The 20,698-nt window shown below is 45.9% G+C and overlaps 1 protein-coding gene across 5 annotated transcripts in view; it reads left to right on the forward strand.

Annotated features, from left to right (window-relative positions):
* Nucleotides 1-7,573: 7,573 nt before the first annotated feature.
* The window catches only part of MILR1 (mast cell immunoglobulin like receptor 1), a 56,519-nt gene continuing 43,394 nt past the window's right edge, over nt 7,574-20,698 (forward strand). For 3 of the 5 annotated variants that reach the window (XM_074388853.1, XM_074388854.1, XM_074388855.1), the window contains exons 1-3: nt 7,577-7,781; nt 7,872-7,913; nt 13,118-13,387. In XM_074388853.1, the coding sequence (XP_074244954.1) occupies nt 7,727-7,781; nt 7,872-7,913; nt 13,118-13,387 (367 nt within the window). In that variant the 5' untranslated portion in view covers nt 7,577-7,726. Of the gene's footprint in view, nt 7,782-7,871; nt 7,914-13,117; nt 13,388-20,698 lie in introns of all 5 variants that reach the window. The other 2 variants (XM_074388856.1, XM_039476854.2) reach the window with 2 other exon arrangements.

Consider the following 20,698-nt stretch of genomic DNA (forward strand, 5'->3'; position numbering starts at 1 on the left):
ACTGAGGGTTCCAGATGATTTGCTGCCAGGCAGTGGTGACCAGATAGGGAGGAAGTAGGGTGAGAGTGGCAGACCCCTGGTGGTGGTAGGGTGTGGGCCCTGGAGTGGTTGACCGCTATGGGTGGGGCCTGGGGAGCCTGGAGTGAGTCAACCCTGGATGGGGAGGATGTCCTAGGAGAATCTGTACGTGGGCAGGGAACTGGCTTCCACACAGAGATGACATCTGTCTCTCTATCTCTTTTTTTTTTTTTAGACAGGGTCTCACTCTGTTGCCCAGTCTGAAGTGCAATGGCATGATCTCAGCTCACTGCAACCTCTGCCTCCCAGGTTCAAGCAATTCTCATGCCTCAGCCTTCCGAGTAGCTGAGATTACAGGCACCTGCCACCATCCCCGTCTAATTTTTTTGTATTATTTAGTAGAGACAGGGTTTTACCAGGTTGGTCAGGCTGATCTCGAACTCCCGAGCTCAAGTGATCCACCTGCCTCAGCCTCTCAAAGTGCTGATATTACAGGTGTGAGCCATGGCACCCAGCCCATAATAAGAATATTAATGTGAAAATAAATAATTGAAAGAAGAGTTAGAATAAGAAAACAAAAATAAAATTCTGCTCTCCAGATATGGCTATTGTTAACATTTTGAGAAAATATCCTTCCAGATAGTTTTCCCCCTCCCCCAACTCCCCTTCCCTTTTTAATTTAGAGACAAGGTCTCACTATGTTGCCCAGGCTGGTCTTGAACTCCTGGGTTCAAGTGATCTACCCACCTCAGCCTCCCAAAGTTCTGGTAATACAGGCATGAGCCACTGTGCCCGGCCTCCAGATAGTTTTTCTATGTATATAAATTACGCACTTTCTTGTTTAGAAAAACGATTTATGATATTACAACTGTTAATAATAGTTTTTCTCTTTCCTTAAGTATGATTTTCTTACCACATCATGAAATGTTCTTCTACATCACCATGAAAAAAAATTTTTTTTTGAGATAGGATCTTTCAAAAGTGCAGTTCTGAATCAAGGGAGCCTTGAGGTCTTGTTATTATGGTAAGCCCTCCAGTGCCAGGAGAACAGAGGTAGGAGTAAACTTAGATCAGCCTTTGAAATAGAATGTGTGAGGCTGGGCGTAGTGGCTCATGCCTAAGGTGGGTGGATCACTTGAGATCAGGAGTTTGAGACCAGCCTGGCCAAAACCATGAAACCCCGTTTCTAGTACTAAGTTTTAAAAATTAGTTGGGCGTGGTGGCATGTGCCTGTAATCCCAGCTACCTGAGAACTTGGGAATCGAAGGTTGCAGTCAGCCAAGATCGTGTCACTGCAACTATTACTCAAGCTTAAAAATACTGGAAGTTGCCAATATGATTTTTCATTTCCAAAGTCTTATCTGCTATTTGTACTGGATCTGAGAGAAAAACTATTTCTGCTGGGCTCAGTGGCTCAGGCCTATAATCTCAGCACTTTGGGAGGCTGAGGTGGGCGGATCACCTGAGGTTAGAAGTTTGAGACAAGCCTGACCAATATTGTGAAACCCCGTCTTGAAAAAAAAAAAAAGAAAAGAAAAACCATTTCCACAGGTCTATATGAAAATGTGGGGCCAGGCACGCTGGCTCACACCCATAATCCTAGCACCTTGGGAGGCTGAGGAGGGCAGATCACCTGAGGTCAGAGTTCAAGACCAGCCTGGCCAATATGGTGAAACCCCGTCTCTACTAAAAATACAAAATTTAGCCGGGTGTGGTGGCACACACCTGTAATCCCAGCTACTCTGAAGCCTCAGACAGGAGAATTGCTTGAACCCAGGAAGCAGAGGTGGCAGTAAGCCGAGATAGTGCCACTGCACTCCAACCTGGGGGACAGAGTGAGACTGTCTCAAAAAAAAAAAAAAAAAAAAAGAGAAAATGTGGGTGTGGGGAAATGATCCTATGGTTGTCTGCTCTTTTCCAGCTGGCTATCAGTAGTAGCTGAAAAGTGACAGGATGCTGATCAAAAACATCTCAGATGTGAATAAAAGAAAAAGTTGATGATCGAGTTTTGTGTGTGTATCTGATAGTTCACCCATCCAAACTTCTTTAAAATGCCGTAAAACTAGGCTGGGCATGGTGGCTCACACCTATAATCCCAGCACTTTGGGAGGCCAAGGCGGGTGGATCACGAGGTCAAGAGATTGAGACCATCCTGGTCAACATGATGAAACCCCGTCTCTACTAAAAATACAAAAATTAGCTGGGCATGGTGGTGTACTCCTGTAGTCCTAGCTACTCGGGAGGCTGAGGCAGGAGAATTGCTTGAACCTAGGAGGCAGAGTTTGCAGTGAGCTGAGATCACGCCGTTGCACTCCAGCCTGGATAACAAGAGCGAAACTCTGTCTCAAAAAAAAAAAAAATGCTGTAAAACTGTTGTAGTAAGGGCTGGGCATGGTGGCTCATGCCTGTAATCCCAGCACTTTGGAAGGCCAACCAGGAGGACTGCTTGAGCCCAGGAGTTCAAAACCAGCCTGGGCAACATAAACTTCGTCTCGACATAAACATCAAAAAACTAGCAGTGTATGGTGGTTTGTGCCTGTAGTCCCATCTACTAGAGAGGCTGAAGTGGAAGGATAGGTTGATTCTGGTCAGTGAGCCAAGATGGTGCCACTGCACTCCAGTTTGGGAGACAGAGCGAGACCCAATGTCAAACCCACTCCCCCAAACCCCCCCCACACACATGTACACACACACAGATGTATACACACACACACACACGCTGTAGCCACAAAAAGGCAATATAGAAGAAAATACCATTAATACAGCAGGAAGGATTTATAATTAGAAAGTTCCACACAGGGCCAGGCATGGTGGCTCACGCTTGTAATCCCAGCACTTTGGGAGGCCAAGGTGGGCAGATCACAAGGTCAAGAGTTTGAGACCAGCCTGACCAACATAGTGAAGCCCTGTCTCTACTAAAAATACCAAAAAATGAGCCAGATGGGGTGGTATGTGCCTGTAATCCCAGCTACTCAGAAGGCTGAGGCAGGAGAATGGCTTGAACCCAGGAGACAAAGGTTGCAGTGAGCCAAGATCGTGCCATTGCACTCCAGCCTGGGCAACAGAGCAAGACTCCATCTCAAAAAAAAAAAAAAAAAAAAAAAAAAAAGAAAGAAAGAAAGAAAGAAAGAAAGTTCCCCACAGTTATTCATCAATTATATGCTGCACCATCATTGGCATGATCAGGCTTAATCAACCGACATCTTTTACGCTATCTGCTGTGAAACAGAGAGGTCGATAAGAAAGTCCTTGCTGCTCTTCTCAGAATTTCTTCTTGTCTTTCGTGGCTGAATTCCTTTCCCTAACATTCATTTTCAGAATTAGATAGTAGAACTCTTTGGGGGAAGAAGTGGGAGCAGTGAAAGTTGTCACATCACTTATTATTGAACACTTAGCATTGTTTTCTATTGCTAATTATTATTATTTTTTTAATTTTTTTTTTTTATATGTAAAGACGGGGTTTCACCATGTTGGTCAGGCTGGTCTTGAACTCTTTTTTTTTTTTTTTTTTTTTTGAGACGGAGTTTCGCTCTTGTTACCCAGGCTGGAGTGCAATGGCGCGATCTCGGCTCACCGCAACCTCTGCCTCCTGGGTTCAGGCAATTCTCCTGCCTCAGCCTCCTGAGTAGCTGGAATTACAGGCACGCGCCACCATGCCCAGCTAATTTTTTGTATTTTTAGTAGAGACGGGGTTTCACCATGTTGACCAGGATGGTCTCGATCTCTCGACCTCGTGATCCACCCGCCTCGGCCTCCCAAAGTGCTGGGATTACAGGCTTGAGCCACCGCGCCCGGCCGTGGTCTTGAACTCTTAACCTCAGGTGATCCGCCCACCTTGGCCTCCAAAGTGCTTGGATTACAGGCGTGAGCCACTACGCCTAGCCTAATTTTTTTCCCTTTTTTTGAGACAGAATCTCACTTTGTCACCCTGAGATTCTGTCTCAAAAAAGGTTGGAATACAGTGGTGTGGCTCACTGAAACCTCCGCCTCCCAGATTCAAGTGATTCTCCAGCCTCAGCCTCCCAAGTAGCTGGGATTATAGTGCCCACCACCACAGCTGGCTAACTTTTGTATTTTCAGTAGAAACAGGGTTTCACCATGTTGGCCAGGCTGGTCTCAAACTCCTGACCTGAGGCGATCCACCTGCTTCGGCCTCCCAAAGTGGTGGGATTATAGGCATGAACCACCATGCTCAGCCTATTGTTAATATTTTGAATAAACTTCAATGAACATTCATGCAACCACACTTTTGCAGTTACCCATAATGGATTAAGAGGATTTTAAAAGTGGAACTGGTGGTATGTTAGCGATTTCCACAAACCCTTACCGGGCAGTGGGCCTGCTTAGGCAGCAGAATTTTCTTTTCTTTTCTTTTCTTTTTTGAGACTGAGTCTCACTGAGTAGCCCAGGCTGGAGTGCAGTGGCATGATCTCGGCTCACTGCAACTTCCACCTCCCGGTTCAAGCGATTCTCTTGCCTCAGCCTCTTGAGTAGCTGGGATTACAGGAGCATGCCACCATACTTGGATAATTTTTGTATTTTTAGTAGAGAGGAGGTTTCAATTTGTTGGTCAGGGTGGTCTTGAACTCCTGACCTCAGGTGATCTGCCCACATCGACCTTCCAAAGTGCTGGGATTACAGGTGTGAGCCACCATGCCCAGCCAACAGCAGAACTTTCTAAGTGCTCAGGGTTCTTGGAGATGGCTGAGAATGGGCTTCTCCCGTGTTTGGGTGGAAGAGGATGCTAGCTGGGTGACCCCGAGTCAATAAGGAGGGATTTGGTTACACCTTGGGACCTAAGGCACAGAGATGAATGTCCCAGCTCAAGGCTGCCCCCTGCCATTCCACTCCATGCTTCCTCTCTTCGTAGACCTGTCAACTCTTGCACCTGTCAACTAGCTGTCTTGCCCACCTAGCCCTACAGTCAGGCTTTCTATCCCTTTGGTGATCTCCACTCCATCAAGAAGTGGCTCTGGGCTGGGGGTGGCGGCTCACGCCTGCAATCCAGGCACTTTGGAGGCCAAGGCGGGCAGATCACCTGAGGTTTGGAGTTCAAGACCAGCCTGACCAACATGGTGAAACCCCGTAAAAAAAAAAAAAAAAAAGTGGCTCTGTACATTCTGTTTCAATTGACTTCTTTTTTTTTTTTTTTTTGGAATGGAATCTCCATCTATCACCCAGGCTGGAGTGCAGTGATGCAATCTCAGCTCACTGCAACCACCTCCCAGGTTCAAGTGATTCTCCTGCCTTACCCCCCACTGAGTATGGGTTTCGCCATATTGGCCAGGCTGGTCTCGAACTCCCGACCTCAGGTGATCTGCCCACCTCGGTCTCCCTAAGTGCTAGGATTACAGGCACCAGCCACCACACCTGGCCTGCACATTCTATTTTTATTTATTTATTTATTTATTTATTTATTTATTTATTTATTTTTTGAGACAGAGTTTCGCTCTTGTTACCCAGGCTGGAGTGCAATGGCTCGATCTCAGCTCACCGCAACCTCTGCCTCCTGGGCTCAGGCAATTCTCCTGCCTCAGCCTCCTAAGTAGCTGGGATGACAGGCACGCGCCACCACGCCCAGCTAGTTTTTTGTATTTTTTTTTTTAGTAGAGACGGGGTTTCACCATGTTGACCAGGATGGTCTCGATCTCTCGACCTCGTGATCCACCCGTCTCGGCCTCCCAAAGTGCTGGGATTACAGGCTTGAGCCACCGCGCCCGGCTATTTTTGTTTATTTTTTACTTTTTAAAATTTACTGCCAAGGTCACCAGAAAGCATGTTCTATTTTAAAGGCTGATCTAAGTTAATTCCTACCTCAGTTCTCCTGGCACTGGAGGGCTCCCCGTAATAACAAGTCCTGAAGTCTCCCTTGATTCAGAAATCACTGAGGCAGCAGCACCTGGTACTAATCTTTCTCAGACTTACTGTGCCTAAGAATTGCTCGAGGCAATTCATGTTAAAAAAGAAAAAATTGCCAGTCGCGGTGGCTCACGCCTGTAATCCCAGCACTTTGGGAGGCCAAGGAGGGTGAATCACGAGGTGAAGAGATCGAGACCATCTTGGTCAACATGGTGAAACCCCGTCTCTACTAAAAATACAAAAAACTAGCTGGGCATGGTGGTGTGTGCCTGTAATCCCAGCTACTCAGGAGGCTAAGGCAGGAGAATTGCCTGAACTCAGGAGGCGGAGGTCGCGGTGAGCCGAGATCACGCCATTGCACTCCAGCCTGGGTAACAAGAGCGAAACTCCGCCTCAAAAAAAAAAAAAAGAAAAAGAAAAAGAAAAAAGAAAAAATCAGAGTCCCAGACTTCAAATCCAGTAAGTCTGGAATGGGGTCTAGGAATCAGCATTTAACAAAAGCAGGCATTTTTGGCCAGGCATATTTGCTCACACTTGGAATCCCAGCACTTTGGGAGGCTGAGGCAGAAGGACCACTTGAGTTCAGGAGTTTAACACCAGCCTGGGCAACATAGTAAGACCCCTGTCTCTACAGATAAAAATAATTAGCCAGGTGTGGTGGTGCACACCTGTGGTCCCAGCTATTCAGGAGGTTGAGGTGGGAGGATCACTTGAGCCTCGGAGTTTGAGGCTGCAATGAGCTAGGATTGCAACATTCTACTCCAACCTGGGTGACAGAGTGAGGCAAGTCTTAAAAAAAAAAAAAAAAAAAAAAAAAAAGCAGGCATTTTTGGTATAATATTTGTATGTATCTGCTTAAGACAGTTTGCTTCCAAAGACAAAATCAAACTTCCACCCAACTCCTTTTGGCATAGACTGAGTTCAGAGCGAGGAGATCAGATGAGTTTACACAGACAATGTAACAGTCAGGTTATTTTTTCTTTTTAGATGGAGTTTTGTTCTTGTTGCCCAGGCTGGAGTGCAGTGGCGAGATCTCGCCTCACTGCAACCTCCTGCCCAGGTTGAAGCGATTCTCCTGTCTCAGCCTCCCGAGTAGCTGGGATTACAGGCATGCACCACCATGCCTGGCTAATTTTATATATATATATATATTTTTTTTTTTTTTTTTTTTTTTTTTTTTTGAGACGGGGTTTCGCTCTTGTTACCCAGGCTGGAGTGCAATGGCACGATCTCGGCTCACCGCAACCTCCGCCCCCTGGGTTCAAGCAATTCTCCTGCCTCAGCCTCCTGAGTAGCTGGGATTACAGGCACGCGCCACCATGCCCAGCTAATTTTTGTATTTTTAGTAGAGACGGGGTTTCACCATGTTGACCAGGATGGTCTCGATCTCTCGACCTCGTGATCCACCCGCCTCGGCCTCCCAAAGTGCTGGGATTACAGGCTTGAGCCACCGCGCCCGGCGCTAATTTTATATTTTTAGTAGAGGCAGGGTTTCTCCAAGTTAGTCAGGCTGGTCTCAAACTCCCGACCTCAGGTGATTCGCCTGCGTTGGCCTCCCAAAGTGCTGGGATTACAGGTGTGAGCCACCAGCCCTGCCAACAGTCAGATTTATCTCCTTTTCTTTTTCCCAGCCAGTGTGAGGGAGAGGTAATCTACAAAATCTCTCTCTTCTTACAGGAACTCATAGAGGAAGACAGATTGGCCCAGCGAACCAATCATAATACGAAAAGGTCATCCAAACCCTCTGATTTCCTTAACTTGTCTAAGAAAAAGAGGAAGTTCTCTGAGTGACTCACCACTGTGGTGCTACTATGCCTTTTCAACCCTGTGCTGGACTTCATCTCGGAGAATGTGGAGCCATTTGAACAAGCTCCTCTTCTGGGCCATGCTTTCTTCTGTCACACGTAAGCCCCACTTAGCACTTTGAGGCTTGAACCTCCAAGCCAACACGTCACGTGGAAAGTGAGCTTTATCCTGTTCCTTTTCTCTTTCAGGTAAAACAGCTGTGTTGGATTGTAAGGCAATGAAAACAAATGGTAAGTGTCAGTTACTTCTTTCTTACTGAAACTATTTTCATTGAAGTGGGGAGACAGTCTGATTGCAACATGAGCATACGTTCAAAAGTGTTTCTGAGGTTTTACATGAACAACCAAAGAATAGTCTTTTCTTTTTCTTTTCTTTTTTTTTTTTTTTTTTTGAGATGGAGTTTCACTCTTGTTATCCAGGCTGGAGTGCAATGGCACAATCTCGGCTCATCGCAACTTCCGCCTCCTGGGTTCAGGCAATTCTTCTGCCTCAACCTCCTGAGTAGCTGAGATTACAGGCAAGTGCCACCATGCCCAGCTAATGCTTTGTATTTTTAGTAGAGACGGGGTTTCAACATGTTGACCAGGATGGTGTCGATCTCTTGACCTCGTGATCCATCTGCCTTGGCCTCCCAAAGTGCTGGGATTACAGGCATGAGCCACCACGCCCAGCTAATTTTTGTATTTTTATTAGAGACCGGGTTTCACCATATCAGCCAGGCTGGTCTCGAACTCCTGACCTTGTGATCCGCCTACCTCGACCTCCCAAAGTGCTGGGATTACAGGTGTGAGCCACAGTGCCCAATTGAAATTGTTTTCACAATGAAAGTTTTCTAACTTTTCTTGTTGTTTTGTGATTGTTGTATTTTAATTAGAAAACCAACACAGGGTGGGCGTGGTGCCTCAGGACTGTAATCCCAGCACTTTGGGAGGCTAATTGGGTAGGATTGCTTGAGCTTAAGAGTTTGAGGCCAGCCTGGACAACATAGTGATACCTCGTTTCTTAAAAAAAAAAAAAAAAAAAAAAAGACAGAAAAAATTATTGTGAAATAATTCAAGCAACACTAGAAATATACATTGGGAGGTGGTCTAGCTCTGGTTTTACTAGTTACCAGCCAGCAGCTTGAGCACATGACATACCCACTTTGACCTTAATTTCTTCCATCTGTGAAGTGGGTTAATAAAAGCACCTACCTGGTAGGGTAGTATGCAGATCAAATGAGACAATCCCTGCCCGTCGACACAGTGGCAGTCATATGGTAAACCATCCAAAAGTGACAGCCAAGGTGGTGGTTGTTACTGTCTAAAATGTAAACATGCTGTTATAGCCTCTTCCAATCCTTCTCTCCTCCCTACTTCCAAAACCAGCCGCTCCCAATAGTCATTTTGTATTTGGTATCATAGTAAATAAACTCACCTGTGACTTTCTTTTAACTTAATATATTATAGACATCTTTTCCAAGGAGTAGATATTGATTTAGCTCACCTTTTTCCTTCCTTCTTTCTTTTTCTTTTTCTTTTTTTTTTTTTTTTTTTTGAGACGGAGTTTTACTCTCGTTGCCCAGGCTGGAGTATAGAGGCACAATCTCAGCTCACTGCAACCTCCGCCTCTTGGGTTCAGTGGGATCCTCCTGCTTCAGCCTCCCGAGTACCTGGGATTACAGGCACGTGCCACCATGCCTGGCTAATTTTTGTGTTTTTTTTTGTTTTTTTTTTTTGGTAGAGACAGGGTTTCACCATGTTGGCCAGGCTGTTCTCAAACTCCTGACCTCATGATTTACCCACCTTGGACTCCCAAAGTGCTGGGGTTACAGGCATGAGGCACCACACCCAGCCTTAGCTCATCTTTTTCAATAGCTGCATGGTATTTTATGACTCAGCCATGATTCATTTAACCATGCTTATTTATCGTTTCACTTTTGGGGGACAATATAAACAATGCTACAATAAACATCCTTGTACAAAAATAAAAAATAAAAATATAAGAAAAATAAAAATAAAAGAACAAACATCCTTGTACAAAACATCCTTTGTGGATGCATGAGAGCTTGAGAGCATCTCTGTAGAATGAAATTCTAGAAGTGAAATTGCAAGGTCAGACGGCATACATGTTTAAATTGTTACAGACCTTGCTAAGTTGCCCTCCCAGCAAGGCTGATCATATCCTATTTGTCACCAACGGTGGGTGAGTTTCCCTACCTTCCTCTCCAGTTGTGGACATAATCACTTTTACTTTTTAAATTTTATTTAGGGTTTTTTTTTCTTTTTCTTTTTTTATTTTTTATTTTTGAGACAGAGTCTCACTGTGTCGCCCAGGCTGGAGTGCACTAGTGGCCTGAGCTTGGCTCACTGAAACCTCCATCTCCCTCCCAGATTCAAACCATTCTCCTGCCTCAGCCTCCCAAGTAGCTGGGACTATAGGGGCCCATCACCATGCTCAGCTAATTTTTGTATTTTTTTTTTTTTTGAGACAGAGTTTTGCTCTTGTTACCCAGGCTGGAGTGCAATGGCGCGATCTCGGCTCACCGCAACCTCCGCCTCCTGGGTTCAGGCAATTCTCCTGCCTCAGCCTCCTGAGTAGCTGGGATTACAGGCACGCGCCACCATGCCCAGCTAATTTTTTTGTATTTTTAGTAGAGACGGGGTTTCACCATGTTGACCAGGATGGTCTTGATCTCTTGCCCTCGTGATCCGCCCGCCTCGGCCTCCCAAAGTGCTGGGATTACAGGCTTGAGCCACCGCGCCCGGCCTAATTTTTGTATTTTTAGTAGAGATAGGGTTTCACTATGTCAGCCAGGCTGGTCTTGAACTCCTGACCTCATGATCCACCCACCTCGGCCTCTCAAAGTGCTGGGATTACAGGCTTCAGCCACAACACCCAGCCTGGGTGTTTTTTTGTTTGTTTGGTTTTTTTTTTTTTATTTGAAACAAGTCTCTGCTCTGTTGCCCAGGCTAGTGCTATCTGGACTCTCCACAGTCTCGACCTTCCAAGCTCAACTGGTCCTCCCACCTCAGCCTCCCAAGTAGTGCCATACAGGTACCTTGCCACTATGCCCAGCTAACTTTTGTATTTTTAGTAGAGACAGGGTTTTGCTCTTTCCCAGGCTGGTCTTGGACTCAAGAGATCTGCCTGCCTCAGCCTCCCAAATTGCTGGAATTACAGGTGTGAGCCACTGTGCCTGGCCAATCATTTAAAAAATTTGTGCAGTGCTGGGCGTGGTGGTTCATACCTGTAATCCCAGCACTTTGGGAGGCCGAGGCAGGCAGATCACCTCAAGGTTGGAGATTGAGACCATCCTGGCTTACATAGTGAAACCCCATCTCTACTTTAAAAAAAAATTAGCCAGGCGTGTGTCGTGGCACGTGCCTGTAGTCTCAGCTACTTGGGAGGCTGAGGCAGGAGAATCACTTGAACTCAGGAGGCAGAGGTTGCAGTGAGCCTAGATCAAGCCATTGCACTCCAGCCTGGGTGACAAAGTGAGACTCCCTCTCAAAAAAAAAAAAAAAAAAAAAAAAAATTTGTGCCAATCTGATAAGTGAAAGATGGTATCTCAGTGTTGTTTTGATTTGCAGTTGCCTCATCGCTTGTGAAGTTGAACATCTTTTTCATGTGTATTGGCCACAAAAGCTCTAGAATTCCTATATAAAAAAAACTTAGGGATGGCTATTTGGTTGGAAAGGTAGTTTAGGTCTTAAAGTTGAGTTTATGTGGCAGGGCACAGTGACTCATATCTTAATCCCAGCACTTTGTGGGGCTGAGGCAGGCAGTCACTTGAGGTCAGGAGTTCAAACCAGCCTGGCCAACATGGTGAAACCCTGTCTCTACCAAAACTGCAAAAATTATGGGCCTATAGTCTCAGATACTCAGGAGGCTGAGGCTGGAGAATCAATTGGGCCTGGAAGATTGACATTGTGGTGAGTCAAGATTTTGCCACTGCATTCCAGCCTGGACAACAGAGTGAGACTGTCTCAAAAAAAAAAAAAAAAAGTTGAGTTTATATAAGACTGAGAAAATGTTAATTGTCCAGATCAAAGACTGGGAGGAAAGTTTATGGCATTTTTTTTTTTAAACAAGTTTATGACTTTTTTTTTTTTTTTTTTTGAGACGGAATTTCACTCTTGTTACCCAGGCTGTAGTGCAGTGGCGTGATCTCGGCTCACCGCAACCTCTGCATCCTGGGTTCAAGTGATTCTCCTGCCTCAGCCTCCCGAGTAGCTAGGACTACAGGCGTGCGCCACCATGCCCGGCTAATTTTTGTATTTTTAGTAGAGACGGGGTTTCACCATGTTGACCAGGATGGTCTCGATCTCTTGACCTTGTGATCCACCTGCCTCAGCCTCCCAAAGTGCTGGGATTACAGGCTTGAGCCACTGCGCCCGGTCTTTGTTCTGTTTTGTTTTTTAAAAATTAGAGATGAGGTCTCACTATGTTGCCCAGGCTGTTCTCGAACTCCTGAGCTCAAGTAATCTGCCCACCTTGGCCTCCCAAAGTGCTGGGATTACAGGCGTGAGCCACTGCCCAGCTTCAAGCACTGTTTAGTGAGCATCTGCATCTCTTCCTCTGGGAATGACTTGTTCATCCTATTTGCCCATTTATTTTGGGGTTTGTCCTTTTTTCCTTGGTTTGTAGTTGATTTATATGCATAAAAGGAATCTTCTGCTTCTATTTATGTCTTAAACATTTTCTTCTAAGCTGTCACTTGAATTTTAATTTTGTCATGGTGAAGTTTTTAATTTTAAGATAGTCAACGTTTTCAATCTTTTCTTTATAGCTTCTAATTTTTGTGTCTTACATGGAAGATCAAACCTTACCTGATATACACAAATCTTTTCCTGTATTTCTCTTAATTCTTTCATAGTTTAAAATATATATATATAAAAAATAGATTTTCTTTTCTTTTTTTCTTTTTTTGAGACCGGGTCTTGCTTTGTCGGCCAGGCTGGAGCACAATGAAGAGCTGATCTTGGCTCACTGCCACCTCTGTCTCCCAGTTTCCAGCGATTCTCCTGCCTCAGCCTCCTGAGTAGCTGAGAATATAGGCACAGGCTCTAGGCCCAGCCAATTTTTTTGTAGGGTTTTTTTTTTGGTTTTGTTTTAGAGACAGAGTCTTGCTCTGTAACCTAGGCCGGAGTGCAGTAGCACAATCTTGGCTCACTGCAACCTCCGCCTCCCGGGTCCTGGTTCAAGCAATTGCCCTGTCTCAGCCTCCCAAGTAACTGGGATAACAGGTGCCCACCATCACGCGCGGCTAATTTTGTATTTTTAGTAGAGACAGGGTTTCTCCATGTTGGTCAGGCTGGTCTCAAACTCCCGATCTCAGGTTATCTGCCCGCCTCAGCCTCCCAAAGTTCTGGGATTACAGGCATGAGCCACTGCACCCAGCCCTAACCAGGATTTTAACAAGGACTTTTTTGTGTATTATTTTGTTTTTCAGAATTTCCTTCTCCATGTTTGGACTCAGAGACTAATGTGGTCATGAAGGGTCAAAATGTATCTGTGTTTTGTTCCCATAAGAACAAATCACTGCAGATCACCTATTCATTGTTTCGAAGTAAGACACACCTGGGAACCCAGGATGGAAAAGCTAAACCCGTGATTTTTAATCTAAGCATCACAGGACCCCATGAGTCAGGCCCCTACAAATGCAAAGCACAAGTTTACAACTGTTCAAAATACAGTCCTGACTTCAACTTCATAATTGCCGGTAAGTAGAGCATCTGTTCCTTAGAGCCCCTATAATTTATGGGGTCCTTTCTTGTTCTAGGAGGGGCTCTCCATGCCCCTTATCAACACTTGCTCAAGAACCTGGAAAGTATGTCACTGCGATCTTTTTTTTTTTTTTTTTTTGTGACAGAGTTTCGCTCTTGTTACCCAGGCTGGAGTGCAATGGCGCGATCTCGGCTCACCGCAACCTCCGCCTCCTGGGTTCAAGCAATTCTCCTGCCTCAGCCTCCTGAGTAGCTGGGATTACAGGCACACGCCACCATGCCCAGCTAATTTTTTGTATTTTTAGTAGAGACGGGGTTTCACCTTGTTGACCAGGATGGTCTCGATCTCTCGACCTTGTGATCCACCCGCCTCGGCCTCCCAAAGTGCTGGGATTACAGGCTTGAGCCACCGCGCCCGGCCGTCACTGCGATCTTTATTCTTTTTTTATTTTTTATTTGTAGACCTGGTCAACAGGAAATGTCTTTTTTTTAATTTTTGAGACCTCCATTGTTTTTTTTTTTTTTTTTTTTTTTTTTGGAGACAGAGTCTCACTCTGTTTCCCAGGCTGTAGTGCAGTGGCACAATCTTGGTTCACTGCCACCTCTGCCTCTGAGGTTCAAGGCATTTTCCTGCCTCAGCCTCCTGAGTAGCTGGGATTACAGGCGCCCACCACCACATCTGGCTAATTTTTAAATTTTTACTAGAGACAAGGTTTCACCATGTTGGCCAGGCTGGTCTTGAACTCCTAACCTCAGGTGATCCGCTCGCCTCAGCCTCCCAAAGTGCTGGGATTACAGGCATGAGCCATCATGCCCAGTGAAATCTCTATTCTCAATAATTCCTTTTCACCTTCTCTTTCAAAGACTTTGATTTTGTCAGATAATAGTCATATCTTTAGGCAAAAGTCATGTATCTCGACAATAATTGTTGAGTTTTTTCTTTTTTTTTTTTTTTTTGAGACGGAGTTTCGCTCTTGTTAACCAGGCTGGAGTGCAATGGCGCGATCTCGGCTCACCGCAACCTCCGCCTCCTGGGTTCAGGCAATTCTCCTGCCTCAGCCTCCTGAGGAGCTGGGATTACAGGCACACGCCACCATGCCCAGCTGATTTTTTGTATTTTTAGTAGAGACGGGGTTTCACCATGTCGACCAGGATGGTCTCGAACTCTCGACCTCGTGATCCACCCGCCTCGGCCTCCCAAAGTGCTGGGATTACAGGCTTGAGCCACCGCGCCCGGCAATTGTTGAGTTTTTTCTAGAAGCTTTATTCTATGATTCCCATTATGTAGGCAAAAATCACTTTTCTTTTTTCCTTGAAGCTTTGGGCCCCATGGAGAGGGTCTTCAACGCCCCAGGCCTTTCCCACCCTTCCTTAGTGGCCCCATCCGCCAGCACTCTCCCTGCCCAGCCAGGTCTCACTACTTCTGTGTTTTTCTCTCCCATTTTCCCACCCAAGCCTGTTACTGCCTAGTATTTAGGGCCTCATCCATGAAGGTGACCTTGATAATGAACTCCTGGGATAAGAGAGAAGGCTTCTAGGTAATACATGTATGTTATACCTTGAGTCTTCTAAGCACAGGGACTGTGACTTCCCGATAACTCTTTCTTTTTTTTTTTTTTTTTTGAGATGGAGTTTCCCTCTTTGTACTTAGGCTGGAGTGCAATGGTGAGATCTCGGCTCACCGCAACCTCCGCCTCCTGGGTTCAGGCAATTCTCCTGCCTCAGCCTCCTGAGTAGCTGGGATTACAGGCATGCGCCACCATGCCCAGATGATTTTTTGTATTTTTAGTAGAGACGGGATTTCACCATGTTAACCAGGATGGTCTCGATCTCTTGACCTCGTGATCCACCCGCCTCGGCCTCCCAAAGTACTGGGACTACAGGCGTGAGCCACTGCGCCTGGCCCCGATAACTCTTGAGTGGTTCTCTAGGTCTATGCTATCCAGTATGATAGCCACCAGCCACATGTGACTTTTTATATGTTATTTATTTTGTTTTATTTTCTTTATTTCTTTATTATTATTATTTTTTGAGATGGAGTCTCATTCTGTCACCCAGGCTGGAGTGCAGGGGTATGATCTCAGCTCACTGCAACCTCCATCTTTTGGGTTCAAGCAATTCTCCCACCTCAGCCTCCCAAGTAGCTGGGATTACAGGCATGCACCACCATGCCTGGCTAATTTTTATGTTTTTAGTAGAGATGGGGTTTCACCATGTTAACGAGGCTGGTCATGAACTCCTGACCTCAGGTGATTCATCCACCTAAGCCTTCCGAAGTGCTGGAATTACAGGAATGAGCCACCGGGCCTGACCAAAATTTATTTAATAGCCTCACTATGCCGCCCAGAGGCTACTCACAGGCAATTGAAGCCCACTGCAGCCTCAAACTCCTGTTCTTAAAAGATCCTCTCACCTCAGCATTTTGAATAGCTGGGATTATAAGCACATGCCATTGTGGCTTGCACATTTAAAATCAAATTAATTAAAATTAGATGAAATAAAAAATTTCACTCTGCAGTCTCATTAGTTACATTTCGAGGCTTCAGTAGCCACACCTGTAGCTGGTGGTGGCCACGTTGGACAACACAGATGTAGAGCATTCCCATGATCACAGAAAGTTCTACTGGGTGCCATTGATGTAGCGCAGTGATTCTTAGCTTTTTAGGTTATAACTGTCTTAATAATCTAATGATAGCAATGAATACCTTTGCCAGAAGAATGCTCACAAAACCACAGATACAAATTTCTGCATAAGGTTTTAGAAGGTGCTACGGACTCCAGGTTAGAACCAATTAGCCTGGCCAGGTGCAGGCTCACGTGTAATCCCAGCACTTTGGGAGGACAATGCAGGAGGATCACCTGAGCCCAGGAGTTTGAGATCAGCCTGGGCACTATATGGAGACTGCGTCTCTACAAAAAGTTAAAAAAAAAAAAAAAAAAGCCAAGCGTGGTGACGTACCTATACTGCCAACTACTCGGGAGGCTGAGGTGGGAAGATCGCTTCAGCTCAGGAGTTCAAGGCTGCAGTGCACCATGATTGCAGTGCACTGCACTCCAACCTGGGTAACAGAGAGAGACCCTGTCTCAAAAAAAAAAAAAAAAAGACCCAATGATCTTTGGACATAAACTAAGTATATTCCTTGTGAAAGGAAAATGAAGAAGGAGGGAGAAATCCCTGCCAACATAGTACTAGAATACCATGAATAAATGAGGGCAGAAACACAGCTGATAGCATTCCCTAGCGGTCAGACCTGCTGCGCTGGGCAGTAAGCCCATCTGCACATGTTTTCTGTGCACGACCTTCTTGCAATTTGTTAGAGTAATGACACAGTCTAGTAATAAAACTATCTTGGTAGATTATAAAACTGTATCCTCTTCAGTTAGGTCAGATCAATAGGCACGACTGAGTGCCTACTCCGTGCAAGCAATTGTACTACTGAGTTTTAAATGAGGCCTAAAACATAGTCTTGTCCCCAATAAAGATTGAACGTATGAGCCATAAACACAAATTCATTAATTGCTGATTCCCTCAACAAATGTTTAAAGAAAACACAGGCCCAGCTGCGGTGGCTCATGCCTGTAATCCCAGCACTTTGGGAGGTTTTGGCGGGCGGATCACTTGAGAACAGTAGTTCAAGACCAGCCTGGCCAACATGGTCAAACCCCCTCTCTACTAAAAATACAAAAATTAGCCAGGCATGGTGGTGAGGATCTGTAATCCTTAGCTACCTGGGAGGCAGAGGAAGAAGAATTGCTTGAACCTGGGAGGCGGAGGTTGCAGTGAGCCGAGATGGCGCCATTGCGCTCCAGCCTGGGGGAGAGAGAGAGAGGCTCATAAAATAAGAAAATATTTTTTTGAGAGAGACTCATAAAAATTAAACAGATGTGCCAATCCCTGTATTGGTTCTTGCCCTGGTGGGGCATACAGTCCAGTGTTTGCAGACAACAAACCCAAGTACACAAACAAGCACATCACAAACTGTGTTGAGTGTTGCAAAGGAAAAGAAACTGGCACAGAGATGGAGAAAAGTAGATGGGGGAGGGACCTGCTCAGATGGGGTACTTAGGGAAAGCCTTGCAAGCGGAGGGCTTTAAGTAGATCCCTGGAGGATGAGGAGTTAGCTCTATGAAGAGACAGGATAAAGCGGGGCTTTAGTCAAGGGAGTGCAGCATGCTCAGGGGCTCCATCTTGGGAAAGAACTTGGCTGGTTCCATGAACTATATGGAGGCCTGTGTGGCTGACTGGATGAAGGGAGTCTGACCTCAGATGAGACTGGAGGGAGAGGCCGGTCAAGTCAGGCAGGGCCTGGGGCCACAGGAGGCGTTTTAGACTCTTCCATGAGCAGTGGGCAGGCAGGGGAGTGCCAGTACCCAATTAATCATCCTCAAGTCAGTTCATTCAGCAAGCATGCAGGGCAAGTTGGAGATGGGTTGGGAGGCTCTTGCAAGTATCCAGGAGAGAAATGATGGAGAGGTAGGGACAGATGTGGAAGGACTGAAGAAATATTTTAGAGAAAGAACCGACAGAACTTGCTGACTGGTTAGATTTGGAATCACAGGCAGTGAAGGTGGAGAAAGAATCGAGAATGGCTTCCAGATGCCTAGATGTCTAGCTTGATCGACCCGTGAAGACTGGTACTATCTACTGTGATGGGGAAACATGGAAGGACAAGATTTTATTTATGTATTGGTTTTGAGATGGGATCTCCCTCTATTGCCCAGGCTGAAGTGCAGTGGTACGACCCTAGCTCTCTGCAGCCTCAAACTGGAGTCAAGTGACCCTCCCACCTCAGGCTCCCAAGTAGCTGGAACTACAGGTGTGCACCACCACACCTGGCTAATTTTTGTATTTTTAGTAGAGATGGGGATTCACCATGTCGGCCAGGCTGATCTCGAACTCCTGACCCCAGGTGATCCTCCCACTTTGGTCTCCCAAAGTGCCGGAATTACAAGTGTGAGCCACCACATTCAGCCCTGAACAGGATTTTAAAATGGTGTTTCTCTGTCTTCCTAGTGATTGATTCATGAACTAGCATATGAACTAGAGTTCAGTTTCAAACGGTTACATCTAAGGTGACCATGAGACACCTAAGTAGATCATGTAGTAAGAGGTAGTAAAAGTAGCATGCGGATGGGACCAAGGGCTAGAGGCTACAGAGAAGGAGAAAGCGCTTCTCCCTGGAGGATTCAGGAAAGGCCTTCTGGGGAAGGTGGCAGAGAGGACTCCTTGAAATTTGAGAAATATAACTGATTTATTGAAGAGCTGTAACTCACTGAAGCTTCCTTCCTCAGACCATCATGACTCTGTGATGACGTACCACTCCTCCTACGAACTCTCAGGGAAGTCTACATCTTTCTAATCTCTTTATATCAATCCTTGGTCCAGTTGAAATCATCCCATCTCAGAGAGGAGTCTATGCTCTCTGCTTCCTCATGAATGTTTCAACTCCTTCTTCCTGATAATTACAGGAGATAGATTTCAGTTCAATAGGAAGAAACTCCTATTGGTGCTATGCTCTCTCGCTGTCTTTTCTTTCTTTTTTTTTTTTCTTTTAGAGACAGTGTCTTGTTCTGTTGCCCAAGCTGGAGTGCAGTGCTGTGATCACAGCTCATGGCAGGAGACTTGAACTTCCTGGGCTCGAGCAATCCTCCTGCCTCAGCCTCCCAAGTAGCTGAGACTACAGATACATGTCACTACACTCAGCCATTTTCTTTTTCTTTTCTTTTTTTTTTTTTTGAGACAGAGTCTCACACTGTTGCCAAGTGCCAGACTGGAGTGCAGTGGCGTGATCTCAGCTTACTGTAACCTCCACCTCCCAGATTCAAGCAATTCTCCTGCCTCAGCCTCCCGAATAGCTGGGACCACAGGCGCATGCCACCATGCCCAGCTAATTTTTGTATTTTTTTTAGTAGAGACGGGGTTTCACCATGGCCTCAATCTCTTGACCTCGTGATCCACCCACCTCCGCCTCCCAAAGTGCTGGGATTACAGGTGTGCAACACCGTGCCTGTCCTCTATACTCAGCCATTTTTTTGTTTGTTTTGCAGAGACAGAGGGGTGTCACTACATTGTCCAGGCTGATCTTCAACTCCTTGCCTCAAGTGATCCTCCAGCCTCTGCCTCCCAGAATGCTGGGATTACAGGCATGAGCCACAGTGCTCAGCCTCCATTGGTGCCATTCTCCAACAAAATTGCCCTCTGAGGCCACCATCACTAGGTGCCATTCTGTGAAGGATATTGTGACAGGGGTTACTGTTCACGGGGGAGATGGAGCAAGGAGATTCTAAATTATTTTCTTTTTTTGAAATGGAGTTTCGCTCTTGTTACCCAGGCTGGAGTGCAATGGCGCGATCTCCGCTCACTGCAACCTCCGCCTCCTGGGTTCAGGCAATTCTCCTGCCTCAGCCTCCTGAGTAGCTGGGATTATAGGCACGCACCACCATGCTCAGCTAATTTTTTGTATTTTTAGTAGAGACGGGGTTTCACCATGTTGACCAGGATGGTCTCGGTCTCTTGACCTCGTGATCCACCCGCCTCAGCCTCCCAAAGTGCTGGGATTACAAGCTTGAGCCACCGCACCCGGCCTAAATTATTTTCTTTCATGTAATAATACCATGGTCCTATACTGTATTGTTTCCATACCAAATTGAATATTGTTAAACTGCACCTCAGCACTTTAGCACTTTGGGAGGCTAAGGTGGGCAGATCACTTGAGTTCAGAAGCTGAAAGCTGCAGTGGGCTATGATAATGCTGTGGCACTCCAGCCTGGGCGACAGAGCAAGTTGCTGTCTCTAAAAAAAAAAAAGAATTTTAGTAGTCCGGGCTAGGTGGCTCACACCTGTAATCCCAGTACTTGGGAGGCCAAGGCAGGAGGATTGTATGAAGTCAGGAGTTGGAAACCAGCCTGGGCAACACGGCAAAACCTCATCTCTACAAAACATACAAAAAAGTAGACAGGTATGGTGACACATGGCTGTAGTCTCAGCTATTTGGGAGGCTGTGTTAGGAGGATTGCTTGAGCTGGGGGTGGTTTTTGGTGGTTTTAGGGGGAGCTGAGGTTGCAGTGAGCCATGATCACACCATTGCACTCCAGTCTAAAAGAGAGAGTAAGAACCTGTTTCAATTTTTTTTTTTTTTTTAGATGAAGTCTCGCCCTGTCACCCAGGCTGGAGTGCAGTGGCGCAACCTTGGTGCCCTGCAACCTCCGCCTCCCAGGTTCAAGCGATTCTCCTGCCTCAGCCTCCCAGTAGCTGGGATTATAGGCGCTTACCACCATGCCCAGCTAATTTTTATATTTTTAATAGA

Source organism: Saimiri boliviensis, chromosome 17 (genome assembly GCF_048565385.1).
Source record: "Saimiri boliviensis isolate mSaiBol1 chromosome 17, mSaiBol1.pri, whole genome shotgun sequence".
Lineage (NCBI taxonomy): Eukaryota > Metazoa > Chordata > Mammalia > Primates > Cebidae > Saimiri > Saimiri boliviensis.